Here is a 13469-nt window from a genome sequence, read left to right as displayed (position 1 = left end):
TAGTAATACAGACTAAAAGACACAACCAGATCAAACGTAGGGATATACAGTGATGGGGGCAAGGAGAAGAAGATAAGATAAACGAACAACAAATTCAAAACGGCAAGATCGTCTAGGAAACAGCACCTTCAAACCTTCTGTACTCCTAGCACCTCCAGCCCAGATACTATGTATGTCATATCGAACCCGCCTTCGTCTTGATTTATCGTTGATGAATGTAGAGTGGTCGTCGTTGAGCCTTTCCGACGCGACGGCGGCACGACGTGATCCTCCTCTCGTACCGACTCCATCTCCCCGCTAGGCTTCCTATCCGACAGTCTCCCTCCTTGATATCGTATGTTTGAGAGTACTGGTGAGTTCGGCGTCCACCTCGTTTTCTCCTCTGCGTCCAACATCTCACTCAACCCCATTTCTCCCTCCACTTCAATCTCCCTCCCTCCGCTCAACTCCTCGTCCCTGCTCAGAAAGTTGGTCGACATGGCTCCCGGAGACGTTGATTTCCTTTTTGGGTAGCCGCTGGACGATCCGACCTCCTGGCTTTCGACGTAATCGGAGTCGGTGGGACGACGCGTTCGTTGGATGTTTCCGGAGATCCGAGGGAGGGAGACGGAGAGGAGAAGAGATATGGAGTAGACTTTGGAGACGGCGTTGAAGACGGCCCCGGACCAGCTGAGAAGGTCGAAGACAATCAGAGGGTCAGCTTGCTGTTCGAGAGACAGAGAAAGAAGACGGAAAAACGAACATGGTGAGGATCGGGACGTAGAGACAAGCGATCTTGAGAAGATGGCCGGTGCAAGTGATGCAGGAACTGGTGACCGTGATCCGTTTGAGGGAACGAATCGCTCGGTATGCGCTGGTGCTGATGCGACTCTGAAGAAGCAAGAGAACGAAACGATGAGCTGGAGCGAGACGCGCAGGTTTCGACGCGAGCGTACCTTCGCTTCTCTCGCCTGCCAGATCACCAAGGCCGCCATGAAGATGTCGATCACGCAGCAGCAAGCGCTGTATACAGCACTCAAGATGAAAGTTGGCCTGATAGCGGTGGCAGCGGTTCCCTGTTCGGGGGAGACGACTGACCGGAACGAGCGAGAACCAAAAGTCAGCACGTCGAAAGGGACACGAAGACGGGGTATTGAGCATGGAACGAGAACGCACAGATCATCTTCGACAGGTATATTGCCTGGGGAAGAAGACAAAAGATCGTCAGATCAAACAGACGAACCACAGAAGAAGAGGAAACAGCGACGTACGATGGATGTTATCCCCATGACTTCGCAGATCAAGACTGCTGTACAGATGGTCGCTTGCACCGTTCTGAGCACGAACGGGCTGGAAGTTCGAGCTGAGGATGCGAAGCAGAGGATCCGACCTGTGGCAAAGATATGGGAGCTGTCGAGAAGAAAAGAAAAGGAGTCAGATCGGGTCCGATGCGAAACGAACGCTTGAGAGTCGACGACGTACCACCCAATCATGAGCATCGCAAACAAAGGAGAGACAGTCGCTTCGGGGACCTCTTTGGGAGACACTCTATCGACTGTTGCATCGTTCAGACGTTGAATCAAACTCTGCGAGGGGAACCGGAAGGAAGAAAATGAACTCCGAGTTGACTTCGTCGCCCTTGGCTCGTCGGATGTAAGTCGAGATTTCTTCGACGAACCCTCATAGCAGACGACAAATCGCATCCAAGCTGAGCACATGCGACGAGGAAGAGTAACTAGCAGAAGGCGAGGAAGAAGCGTCAGAAGAGCCTTGGGCAAGAAGGGGGCAAATCCTCAGGATGTCCTCGAAACCTTGATCCAACGTAAAACAGCAAGAGCTGGGGACTCACCAGAATTGTGAGACGCTCAGTCTTCGTTTCCCTATAGCCCAGGTTGATCATATAGCAGGCGACCAGAATCTGAGTAGGAGTAAGCGTAGCTCGAGGTCAGCGAGGCTCGAGAGAAGAAAGGGAGAAAGGGAGGGGAAGACGAGAGGCCTCGAAGGTCAAAGACTGACTTACAGCGAGAGCTCCAAACCCAAGCAGCGATACCCAGCTTGTAGCGTAAAGACCCAGAGTCACATCTGACGACGAGAGTAGTTGAGCAAAGGCTCCCATGTAGCGAAAGACGTCGTTAGGGAGAGAGGGGAAGGGAGGAGGAGGATCGAAAGACCGAAACAAGGGAGTTGAAGGTCAGAACGGGAAGGGCTCAACTCCTAGGCTCTGGTTCAGAGCCACAGCCTGCTCTTTCTTCATTAGCAATCCTCGGAAGTTACCAACAGCAGAGTCTCAGAATCGATCGAAGGAGGCATTTTGAGCTCGAGACAGGCGGCTGAAAGAAGGTTCCCTAGACGGCGAAGTGGAACCTGTCTCTTCTGCTTCGAAATCGGCTTGTACGTCGGTCTACGGAAGGTCGAGAGCGGGCGGAGAGGGGGACCCGAGAAAGTGAAGAAACGAGTGGTTCAATTCTGCTGCTACTTTGTGAAGGAGAGGAGGGTAGGAAGGTGATGACTCGCCACGAACAAATTGCCGATCGCGTCCAACCAAACCATTCCTTTCGCTTGTTCTCTTTCCTTCTTCCTGATGGTCTTCGAACCTCTTCAAAAGCCGAACTTTCGGCTCCAAGTTCCGTCGTCAAGACCCTTGAGATGGAATCATCAGATCATCTACTACTGCTGTTGGCATTCGGGCTGCCCTCCTCCTCCCTCGTAATACTCATCGTCGTCCTCCTCGTCCTCGTACTCCCCATGGTCGTAGTTCTGCTGCTGCCGAGGTTTCTGGTGAAAAAAGGAAGAAAGAGGGTTCGCTCAGTTGGAGGACAGGAGGAAGGAAGGAGAGAGAGAAGGGACGAACGGGAGGGTGATCATCCGGCTTGAACGAAACCTCGTCGACCGTCGTCGGTAACGGCTCAACGTTCTTCCGTTTAGGAGGAAGAAGCTTTTCCAGAGCCTGGAACGATCGGAGAAGAAAGAAGGAAACAGGGAGGCAGAGTCAGCGACGAAAGAGGCGAGAAGAAGACGCGTCGCAGATCGAACGACACAGAGAAAGAGCACTCACGTCCAGATCTATCGACTTGGCCCAATCTTCACTCAGCTTCTCGACCTCGCACTTCACCCAAAGAGTTCCCTTCCTACCCAGCTTCTCTCCTCCGGGCTGCCACATCCCCTCGTTCTCGATCCGAAGGGTTTGGCCGTGGTTGACGACTTGTCCTCGAGGAACCGTCAGAGAGATACCGCGTCCGTCGAGATGGGTGAGAACGATCCGAGAGAAGCCGGTAAGCGATTCGGAGAGGGTGAGAGTTATCTGTCGAGAGAAGAAGGGAAGGAAGGAGGGGGAAGAGAGACGCGTGAGTTCGGAGAAGAGAAGACGAGTTGCTTGGGGCAAGCGTGGGTAAGAGACGCTGAGGATGGACGATGAAACTCACTGTTGTCATGAGGTCGCAAGTTCCAGAGAGAGTGAAAGTTGGATGAGGTACCAGCCGAAGGATAAAGACGACGTCTCCCGTCGTGACTCCAGGCTGAAAAAGACGGACGAAGAGAAGAAGCGGAAGTCAGCATCGACTCGGAAAACACTGAAAGCAGCCATAGGCTTTCCGCCGGTTCAACTCGTGCTGAATCGAGAAATTCGCCTCAAGAGGAGAAGAGAGGGAGGACTCACGAACTGATCTCCGTGTTCCTTCAAAACGATCCTCTCGCCATCCTGCATCCCCTTCTCGATCGTGAAAGAGGTCTTCTTCTTCTCCTTAACGGTCTTGACTCCCTTGCACTTCTTGCACCTGGAGGAAAAAGGAAAAGGAAAGACGGAAACGGTGAGCTCCTTCGAATCGTCGACGCGTCTTCGTGCCCGGTCGATCGCGGCTGCTTCGAGCTACGACAAAGCAGTGTTCTTGAAATAGTAACTCACTGATCGACGTCTCGAATCTTAGATCCGGCGCCTTCACAGGAAGGACAGACAGCGCGAGACTGAGCCATCATCATTCCCGAGAGCTGAAACGAAAAGAGACGAGAGGAACCCGGGTCAGCCCAAAACGACGAAAGCGAGGGGCGCGAGAAGAAACGAGACTGACCATTCGGTTCACAGTGATGTGACCCTAGTTCGCAAAGATAGAGGAGGGACATGATCAGCGACAGCTTCGAGCAGGACGCGGTCTGGGAAGGCGAGACGAAACGAGACGGACCTTTCCTTGACACTTGACACACTGCTTCGGCTTAGCATGCTTCTTCCCTCCAGTCCTGAAATGATCCAACAGTGAAAGCGATAATCAGTTCAGAGCCTCAGTCCGATTCTCTCGTTGATCAAAAGATCGAAGCAAGCAGGAGACGCGTTTGTGGACTCACCCATCGCAATGCCCACAGATCCCCTGCCGTTCCAGGTTCATCATAACCTTCTTCCCGTTGTACAGATCCTCCAGCGAAACCTCGTAGGCGACCCTGGTATCCTCTCCCGTCGAGCGATTCTGACGGAATCCTCCTCCCCCTCCATGTCCGTGGTGATGTCCTCCTCCTCCTCCGCCGAACATGGAGGCGAAGATGTCTTCTGGGGAGGGACCTAAACAATAAATAGCGATGGGAGTGGGTGATGATCAGTTCCAAGACTTGAGCGGGGAGAGGAGAGGAGGAGAAGAAGGAAAGGACGACGCGAAAGGAGACGAACCGTAACCACCTCCTCCTCCTCTCCGCTCGTTGAAATCAGGTCCGTAGTTATCGTAGGCTGCTCGGGTGTCGGGATCCAGCAGAGTCTGGTAGCTGTATAAAAGGGAGACGATGCAGAGAGAGAATAAAAGGAGAGGTCGGAGAAGAGTGTGAGCTCGCTCGAAAGAGTAGAGGAGGACCAAATCGAGAACTGCCAACTCACGCATTCTGAATCTCCTGGAACTTCTCGTGGGCAGCTTGAGGGTCGTCTGTTCGTGTTCAGAATCGAGTTCGAAGACGAGGGAGTCGAAGGAGGGAGGGAGAGAGGAAGAGCAAAAGGAAAGGAAGGGAGGAGTCGGTCAGCTTCGGGGACGGTGAGCTCGCTGACTTTTCCCTTCCTCCTCTTTCTCCCTCGAGTCTGTACGAACCTGGATTCTTGTCAGGATGATGTTGCATGGCCTGAAAGTCGAAGTGAGAAGCGAGAAAGTTAGCTCAACGATCTGAAGGAGGACGAGAGTTGAGCTCGGTCGAAGGGGAAGGAAAGCGAGGGAAAGAAAGGAAAGACGACGAACCTTCATCTTGTAGGCTTTCTTGAGCTCAGTATCCCCAACGTCAGGAGACACACCTAAAAGGTCATCTGAGTGGTAGAGGGTCGGAGGAGGGAGGGAGGGAGTCAGCTCAGTTCTTGTAGACTCAAAGGAGAGGGAAGGAAGGAAAGCTCAAGCTCACAAAACTTGGAATCGGCCACCACTGAAAACAACCCCCGATCTTGTCAGTTTTTTGCGGACTTCGCTCGGGTCGCAGAGAAGGTGCGAAGGCTCACTTTTGAGACCTTGAAATCTGTGAGAGTTGAAGGTTTCGTTGCTGGGGGTTTGACGGGAGGAGAGAGAGAGCTCAGGCAGGGCTTGAAATCGACGTCGTGAGCTTCGGCAGCTCCTTCCCTTCCAACCCTCACTCGGACTGAAAAGAAAAACTCCGAATGGGTCGTAGGACACCTCTTCGAATCTTTCAGAGTGTACTCTATCACTCCTCGTTCGCTTTCTTAGTCTGTGAGTTGGGCTCCTTCCTCCTCTCTCTTCGACTCGACGACGCTCACTCCTTCTCCTCCTTCGTCTGCAGTTCTCACTCTCGTTGCCGTCGCTGGATCAGCTTGGGGTCTCATCAGTCAAGCTTGGAACACAGGTGGTCAGAGAAGGTGGAACATCGTCATCCTAGTCGCTGGATATGGAGCGGTCGTGAGTCTATTGAGAGAAGAAGGAGGAGTTCAAACCGGATCGAGCTCACCCTCTCCTCCCCCTTCCCTTCTCTCGTTCTCCCCAGCTCTTTGTTTCCTTCTTCATCTGCCTAGGTCGGATACTCAACATCCGGTACACACTGCAGACCATCCCTAGGCCTTACATTCCAGTCAAGGAAGCAGATCTGCCTCAGGTTCGTTTCGTTTCATCTCTCTCGCGCCCCTGAAGACCGTCGAGCTCATCATCCTTCTCCGTTCTCATTCTCCTAGAGTCTCTCTCGCTACATCTCAGGAGAGTACACTCGCACTGCAATCATAGCTCATGTTCAGCAACCGACAGCTGGGACCCAAGAAGGTTGGGGAGCACCAGGTTCGTTCTTTCTTCGTCCCCTCCTTTTCGCGGCTCTCGTCGTCTCAAACGTCTCGAGCTGAACTTCTCCTTCATCTCCTCCAGGCAGCGATTTCCCTTCCCTCCACTACGGAACCTTCCTCCTCCAAAAACTTCACGCCATCAACGATATCCTGCCTCCCATCAGCGAGCTCATCAACCCAACCTTCCCTCCCACCTCAGCCTCAACCATCCCCTTCTCGCCTCACAAGATCAGAACCCTTCCCCTCTTCTACCACCCTCTACTCAAGTCAGTCTACACCGAACCTCTAGCAAAGATCCTGGATATCGCTCAGTACAGTGGGAGAGAGTTGACGGCGGCTGAGCTGGAGATGGGGATCAGAATCCTTTGGGCGGTGTGAGTCGACCTGCTCTCACCTCTCCCTCTGGTCGATTTGTTGCCGCACGGTCGAATCTGACACATTTTTCCCTTCCTTCCACTCTCTCAGCCAAATCCGTCTCCAAACAGCTACCGCACCGAATTCACCTGGACCACTTCAACCTCCCCACCGTCCGCTCCCCCTCTCGACCTCACTCTCTCCCGACGCTGGAGCTGGATCTAGCCCCTTTCGAGGAGACACTTTCACTACTCCCTCGATGCTAGCATCTTCCTCTCTTACCCAGCCAGCAACACGCCATCCAGGAAGAGGGACGTTCGAATCTGGAACGTCGAGTCGACGAGCAGAGATGAGGAGCGAGTCGAGTGAGACGCCTTTGATAGAACGAGGGTGAGAGGAGAGAAGCTGTTCGCTACAGTTTGCCTTCTTTTAACGACGAGTTATGACTTTTACGATCTTATCTTGCCAGCTGCGTCGAACGAAGAGAGGTGGAGGAGAGAGGGACGCGTTGTCGCTTGATTTCGAGTCGACGTTTGTTCGTTCGTCCTGTTCATCTCGCTCACACACGGCGACCTGTCGAGATACGGTATTCTCGGAACGTTCTTTGGGCAGATCTTCAGCTTATCATTGTAGGCAGTCTATGTATAACTGACGGACTTCTCCTCATTGCTTGCTCGGGGACGAGGTTCAAAGCACAGCCTCTGAAAGGTAAGTCCTTTCAACGTCCGTCTCTCGGTGACTTCTTTCGACGGTCCTGAGCTGAATCTCGCCGCTTCGTTTTCTATAGCTTCCTCCCCCGTCCTGGCCCTTCTTCTCGACGCGTCGCGAAGTTCAGTCTTCAAAGCTCACCGAATTTGTCTCCTTCCTTCGCCCTTATCCTCCCCAACCGAATCGGAGGTGCCCTATCTTGTTCTCAAGTCGACTTCGCTTCCTCCGTCATGGAGATCTCGCTTTGAGAGGAAGCGTTCTTCGTGGGCGAAGACGCGTCTAGCCGAAAAACCTCGTTAGTTTGAACCACCCCCTCTCCCTCCCTTTTCCTTTCCTTCCCTCCATGCTCAGCCCAATCTCGTCTTCTATAGTCTTGCTCTCGAACTGACAGCAGTTTCTCTCATCTTCTGTGCGCAAGAAGGGGCGACCGCAACAAGGGATCAAACCCGTCAACGGCGAACTCTTTCAACGCCGTTCAGAGCTAAAAGTGGATCGCTGGCCCTATCTTTCCCGAGGTGCAAACGGTCTGATCCGACTGCTCCAAAGCAATCTACTCGCTATCAAGAGGGAGCTATTCTGGGATTGGAATTTCGTCTGGGCGCTTCATCTCTGGTTGGCCGTGGGAGGGAAGGCGGAGGGAACCGACCGTCTTCCTTCTCTCCGACGACCATCTCTTTCTCCTCTTCCTTTCTCGACCCCTACCCCTTTCCCAGTAACGCAATAATGGACGACATCGACGAGAAGAAGGGAAACGATAACACTGTTGTCTTGTCCAAGGAGGTTGGACACGGACACGACTTGCAGTGAGTTCGACGTTCGACATCGCGTTCTTATCTCGCTTCCTTTTGTGGGACTCGCCCCGAAACTGACTTTCTTCGTCCTTCTCTCCTCTAGCACTACCGCTCACGACGCCGATGCCTCTGCTGCTTTGGTCGCTGGGTTCACTGGAGAACTCGATCCTGCTGAGGCGGCTCGTGTCTTGAAAAAGGTAAGAGCTCGTCGTCACTTTTTGAGCTTCCCTCCTCCCAACTGACTCCGTCTTCGATCTTTGCTCTGTCTACAAAGATTGATAGGCATATCCTTCCAATGATGGTGAGTAAACACTCTTCTTGATAAGGCCGCGGAGAAGAGGACGAGGAGACGAGACGAGACGCCGAACTCGTCCATCTCACATCGACCCCTCCTCACCCTCTCTTCCCGCCTTTTCTCCTCCCTCACGTCACTTACTGACCTCTTTCCCCCTTTCTTGATTCATCAGATGGTTCTCTATGCCGTCCAGGTGAGTTTTCCTGATTTCCCGTCGTGAAAGTCTCCGGGTCGACAACGTTTTCTGATCGGCTCTTCTTTTCCTTCCTGAAAGTTCATGGACAAGACGACCTTGGGAAACTCTGCCAACCTGGGGATCAAGACAGATACGAACCTCTCGACTCTTCAGTACAACTGGCTCGGTACGATCTTCTGTGAGTTCTCGTTCTCTTTTTCCGAAGTCGATTCGAAAAGCGAGCGCTAATTTGCCGCATCTCGCAGATCTCGCCTACCTGATCTTCGAATGGCCTCAGAACCTGGCTCTTCAGAAGCTCCCTATCGGAAAGTGGATGGTGAGTAGCTTCCTGGATCATTCGTGGCTCGAGCAACGGAGCGTTCGTTTCAGGGAAGTCGCGTCGAGGACGGAGCTGATTTCGCTTCGCTCCGCTGCTGCTCTTCAGTCCCTCAACATCTTCTGCTGGTCGGTTTTTCTCATGTGCCACGCTGCCTGTAGCAACTTCGTTGGACTCTTCATCTGCCGATTGGGACTTGGAGTTTGCGAGGGATCTATCACCGGTAAAGCCGTTTCGCTTTTCTGCCTTCCGTCCTCTCGTCGCTGACACCTCGTCTCTTCTCTTTCAGCCGGCTTCATGATCTCTACAACTATGTTCTACACGCATGCCGAGGCCGCTCGAAGAGTCTCCTTCTGGTTCTTGATGAACGGAACAGCACAGAGTGAGTCCTAAAACTTGATTCCGTCGAGAGTTTTGCTCATGCGTCGTCCCCTTCTCCCCTCCTTCCAGTCATCAGCGGGCTTCTCTCCTTCGCCATTCTCCACTCGAAGTCCTCGATGGCTCCATGGCGTATCTTCATGCTCACAACTGGTGCTATCACCTTCATCGTCGCTGTATGGTACTTCCTCTACTTCCCCGACTCGCCGATGAACGCCCGTTTCCTGACTCACGACGAGAAGATCATGTTCGTACTCAGACCTTCTATCTCCCTCCTCGATGAGGTTTCACTGACTTTCCTCTCCGTTCTTCGTACCAGTGCGATTGAACGAATCCGAAGCAACAAAACCGGAATCGAGAACAAGTTTTGGAAGAAGGAACAGTTCATCGAGGCCCTGACCGACTGTGAGTGTCTAGTTTTTTATAAAACGAGGGGCTCTATGCTGTGTTACGGATGGAGGAGATCACGGGAGAGGGATGAGAGGGAATACAGGGAGGGACCTCGACCGCACCGAGCTCCACGCGTCGAAGCTGACTTGTTCTTTCTCCTCTGCGATTTCCAGGGAAGACCTGGTTCTTCTTCGTCTTTGCTGCCCTCGATAACGTACCTAACTCTCTTACCAACCAAGTAAGTCACATCCTCGTTTTCTGCTCGTCGACGTCCCACTTTTAGAAAATCGGAACTCGAATCTGACGCGCACCCCTTCTTTCGCACAGAACGCCATCATCATCAAGTCCTTCGGCTTCACTACCCTGCAGACTACCCTCCTTGGTTGTGTAGGAGGTGTCGTTGAGATCATCACCCTCGTGAGCATCGAATTATCGCTTCGAAGACGAGCACCCCGCTGACCGTCGCGTCTTCCGTTGCTTTTTCGTCCCGTCCTCCTTTAGTACACCGGATCCCTCTGCATCAAGAGGTGGCCCAACAAGAGAGTTGTTATCTCTGTCATCTGTGAGTCCAATCAAAACAAGAGAGGAAGACGAAGAGCTGATTCCGCTTCGCGTTATCAGACTTCCTACCCAACATCATCGGCGCGTGCCTCATCCTCGGTCTACCCTTCTCCAACAAGACTGGACAGCTAGTATCGCTGTACGTTACGGGGGTCGGGACGACGGGCTTCGTTCTGGCACTTGCATGGGTATCTGCGGTCAACGCTGGTCACACGAAGAAGACAACCGTTAACGCGGTCTTCCTCATCGGGTACTGCCTCGGAAACCTCTGCGCTCCTCAGATGTGGAAGGCTGAGTACTCTCCTCGAAACACTATTGTAAGTACATATACTCTCCAATAATCTCTCCTCCTCCGGGATTTCGTACGCCCTCGTCGAGCTCAAGCTAAACTGACGCGTCGCGCTCTCCCCTTTCGTTTGCACCTTCTTCCGCAGCCTTGGATCATCATCCTCGCCTGCTACATTGCTTGCCCCATCATCATGGTCATGATCGGATACGGCCTCCACCGAGAGAACGTTCGAAGAGACGCTCTTCCCGAGATGGAGGAGGAGGAATCTTACATCGACGAAGTCCAGGCCGACGGAACCGTTGTTTCAAGGAAGCTCGATATGGCTTTCGCGGATCTGACGGATAGGCAGAACCTCAGTGAGTCTTCTCGGTCTATTCTAACGCGTCTCGTCGTTCTTCGAAACGTCCCTTCCCTTTCTTCAATCGACTCAACCGAAGCTGACCGACTCCCTCGTTTTGTCTCTCCTCCCTCCTTCCCTGCAGAGTTCCGATACTGCCTCTAAACTCCCCTACGTTTGCTTCTGGGGTTCAGGGTTCTTCTTCTGTTTTTCGGTTTGTTGGTCGGACGGGTTGAATTAGACGAACTTGAGACGACGCGGCGGTTCACGATCTTTCTTCCTTCGTTCTCTCTCTCTTTCCTTGTTCTTTTGTATGGCGGTCTCGTTTCAGCCCTTAGTTGTAGTAACCCTCTGTTTTGCCTTCGATGTCATAGATCCACGTTTTCTAACCTCTGCGAGGATCATCGAGTTAGGGTCGAATCGGGGACGAGCCAAAAAGAAGACAACGCATCGTGAGCTGATCAAGTTCGCATCTCGCCGGCTGAGGAGTTCGAAAGCTACGATAAACGAGTAGATCATGGATAAAAGTGAGCTAGAGGGATGAGGAGAGCAGTGCGTGGCGAGGTGATGGGTAAGAAACGTCGAGAGAGGGCGACGAAACGAGACGAAGAAGCAGGTGCGAAAAAGAAAAAACGAACGACGGGCACGACCTGAGCTAGACTAGACGAAGTCAATCTCTCCCCGAACCAGCCAAAGATCCATTAACCTCCCCATCCGACTCGAACCTGAACTCGAACACCGAGTCCTCCTGGTCAAACGACTCGAGGCTCTTCGAATCGTCTCCCGACGAGTACTCCGACCTCCTAATCGTTCCAGCAGCGACGGACGATCCTCCAATTGTGCCAGCGACCGAAGTGAGTTCGAGTGAAGCGTCCTTCTGCGACGTCGAGAGTTTGGCGGCGGGAGACTTGTGGAAGGGGAGGAAAGGAAGGTAAGCGAGGAGGGAAGAGGTTTTGATGAAGGAAGAGGGAGAGATAGGAGTGAGGGAGTGTCTCTGAAATGGGAAGCAGGGAGAAAAGAGAGTGGGATGAAAATCCGAGTCAGTTCCACGTCGATTCGCTGTCGGGGAAGGAAGAACAGCGACGCGTCGTCGCTCGAAACGAGGAAGAACGGAGCTCGAAGACTCACTATCTGAACCGCCGACTTCCACTCTTTGATCATCTCGAACATGAGCTCTTTCTTCTCCTCGAGAGATCTCTTCATCGTCCAGATCCGAGCGAGGTCGTCGCTGGTAATCACGTCGAGCGGATCGATCCGATCGCAGACGAACACGACCTGGTTGTCGATGTCATGGTGAGGCAGGCGCCTCGCTTGGACAAGATCTACGACGTGAGGGAGAGACTCGATTAAGGGGAGAATCTGAGCGACTCACATGGAAAGGAGAGAACCGAGGAAGCAGTCAGCGAGAAGAAAGACGACCACGACGACGAGGATTGGGGAGACGGACTGAGGAAAACGAACGAAACACCAAGCTGGGGACGGAGCATCGAGCACTCACCACCTCAGACTTGTACCCCAACCAACTGAACACCATCCGTCCCTGCCACTTGTTCCTGCCGTCCAATCCTCGTCTCACAAAGCCCAGATACCCTCGGTCGAATCCAGCGTTCCTCGCCTCCCAAATCGCCTTCTCGAAGTCCTTCCCAACTTCGCAGTCGAGTTTCTTGAGCTTGGCGAGTTGCTTGTGGTAGAGTTCGTTATCTCCTGAGAGATAGGCAGTTTCGAGGAGGGGTAAGAGGGCGAGGAGGGATTTAGTTTGGCCTTTGGTTCGAGGCGGGAGGGAGGAGGGAGGGACGACGAAGGCGGGTGGGGAGAAGTAGTGAGGAGTAGGGAAGAGATGTCCAAAATCTATAGCGGCCACGGGAGGGGTAGGCTGAGTGGGACGAGGAGACAGAAAGATGATCAGCTGCTGAAAGAAGACGAGGGAGTAGGAGGGGGGAAGAGGGACGGGAAGGGAGGAACGAGAGGACGCGAGCTCACCTTCATGAGCTTCTCGCAGAGGTCGGAACATTTCTGCCAGAGAGAGCGTCTCCTGAGCTTGATGTGAGTGTAGCGAGGTCTGTTGCGCTTCATGGTGAAGGTTCAGGCGAGGAGAGAGAGGTGTATGGGTCTGAGGAAGAGAAGGTAAAGAAAGGAAAGAGGGAGGGAAGGGACGGAAAGGTGAGCTCGAGTCGAAAACACTCGCCCTTCTCCGCTCTCTCTTCTCTCTGCTACCAGCGAGAAGACGAAGGACTTACTTGAACGAAGAGTGAAGGATGTGGTTGGTGGTCATCCCTTCTGCTTCAAATTTGATCGGAGTTTTGATCTGCTGGGACGGGAGGGAGGGAAAATCGAAGAGAAAGTTCGGTTCCTGACCGGAAGGGAAGGCGGGTTTGAAACCTCGAACGAGCGATCGTGCAGATTTTGGCGACGGCTAAGAGATCGGGAGGAAAATTTCAAGGGCTGTGGAGCGATCAATGTAGGCTTTGGAGAGGGAAGAGATTGTTGTTGAAGGGCTCAACGCCGTGAGAGAGAGGGAAGGGAACTTCAAGGCTGATCGAGCTCAACCTTCCAGTTCTGCTTCCGCGTCTTCTTTGGGTTTAGCCTGCTTTGAAGGAGGATTTTGGTAAGGGGAGCTAGCTGAAATCAATGAGCATTGAA

The 13469-nt window shown here is 53.1% G+C and overlaps 5 protein-coding genes across 5 annotated transcripts; 2 read left to right on the top strand and 3 right to left on the bottom strand.

The window, feature by feature from the left end:
* Window positions 1-72: 72 nt before the first annotated feature.
* Window positions 73-2198, bottom strand: BDY24DRAFT_64110 (uncharacterized protein). The gene is made up of 9 exons (XM_076645035.1): window positions 2000-2198; window positions 1829-1897; window positions 1658-1714; window positions 1462-1565; window positions 1251-1389; window positions 1156-1180; window positions 936-1072; window positions 743-870; window positions 73-669 (listed from the first exon to the last, which is right to left on the bottom strand). Exons 1-9 carry the CDS (start codon window positions 2093-2095, stop codon window positions 129-131), a joined length of 1296 nt encoding a protein of 431 aa, XP_076496455.1. The 5' UTR covers window positions 2096-2198; the 3' UTR covers window positions 73-128.
* Window positions 2199-2617: 419 nt separating this feature from the next.
* Window positions 2618-5527, bottom strand: BDY24DRAFT_389564 (uncharacterized protein). The gene is made up of 15 exons (XM_076640553.1): window positions 5432-5527; window positions 5338-5358; window positions 5181-5245; window positions 5037-5067; window positions 4832-4877; window positions 4631-4722; window positions 4315-4525; window positions 4155-4209; window positions 4044-4067; window positions 3881-3963; window positions 3635-3752; window positions 3402-3494; window positions 3035-3280; window positions 2831-2926; window positions 2618-2754 (listed from the first exon to the last, which is right to left on the bottom strand). Coding segments are annotated over exons 1-15 (1290 nt in total). The 5' UTR covers window positions 5433-5527; the 3' UTR covers window positions 2618-2646.
* A 25-nt stretch (window positions 5528-5552) lies between these two features.
* DLT1 (Dlt1p) lies at window positions 5553-7028 on the top strand. The gene is made up of 5 exons (XM_076640552.1): window positions 5553-5657; window positions 5728-5843; window positions 5929-6036; window positions 6113-6212; window positions 6297-7028. The coding sequence occupies exons 1-5, from the start codon at window positions 5588-5590 to the stop codon at window positions 6590-6592; spliced, it is 690 nt and encodes a 229-aa protein (XP_076496453.1). The 5' UTR covers window positions 5553-5587; the 3' UTR covers window positions 6593-7028.
* Window positions 7029-7901: 873 nt separating this feature from the next.
* Window positions 7902-11218, top strand: BDY24DRAFT_389558 (MFS general substrate transporter). The gene is made up of 16 exons (XM_076640551.1): window positions 7902-8079; window positions 8171-8264; window positions 8342-8368; window positions 8535-8555; window positions 8637-8736; window positions 8804-8874; window positions 8983-9097; window positions 9164-9256; window positions 9325-9499; window positions 9572-9657; window positions 9816-9880; window positions 9970-10059; window positions 10144-10204; window positions 10264-10520; window positions 10638-10848; window positions 10975-11218. The coding sequence occupies exons 1-16, from the start codon at window positions 8000-8002 to the stop codon at window positions 10992-10994; spliced, it is 1566 nt and encodes a 521-aa protein (XP_076496452.1). The 5' UTR covers window positions 7902-7999; the 3' UTR covers window positions 10995-11218.
* A 281-nt stretch (window positions 11219-11499) lies between these two features.
* BDY24DRAFT_441535 (uncharacterized protein) lies at window positions 11500-13224 on the bottom strand (the record flags this gene model as incomplete). Its single annotated transcript, XM_076644624.1, has 5 exons — window positions 13067-13224; window positions 12810-12939; window positions 12328-12702; window positions 11958-12188; window positions 11500-11823 (listed from the first exon to the last, which is right to left on the bottom strand). Exons 2-5 carry the CDS (start codon window positions 12900-12902, stop codon window positions 11500-11502), a joined length of 1023 nt encoding a protein of 340 aa, XP_076496451.1. The 5' UTR covers window positions 12903-12939; window positions 13067-13224.
* Window positions 13225-13469: the final 245 nt, after the last annotated feature.

Source organism: Mrakia frigida (assembly GCF_051309035.1).
Source record: "Mrakia frigida strain ATCC 22029 unplaced genomic scaffold BDY24scaffold_16, whole genome shotgun sequence".
Lineage (NCBI taxonomy): Eukaryota > Fungi > Basidiomycota > Tremellomycetes > Cystofilobasidiales > Mrakiaceae > Mrakia > Mrakia frigida.
Note: the sequence above shows the minus strand (reverse complement) of the source record. Positions and strands in the feature narration are given on the sequence as shown.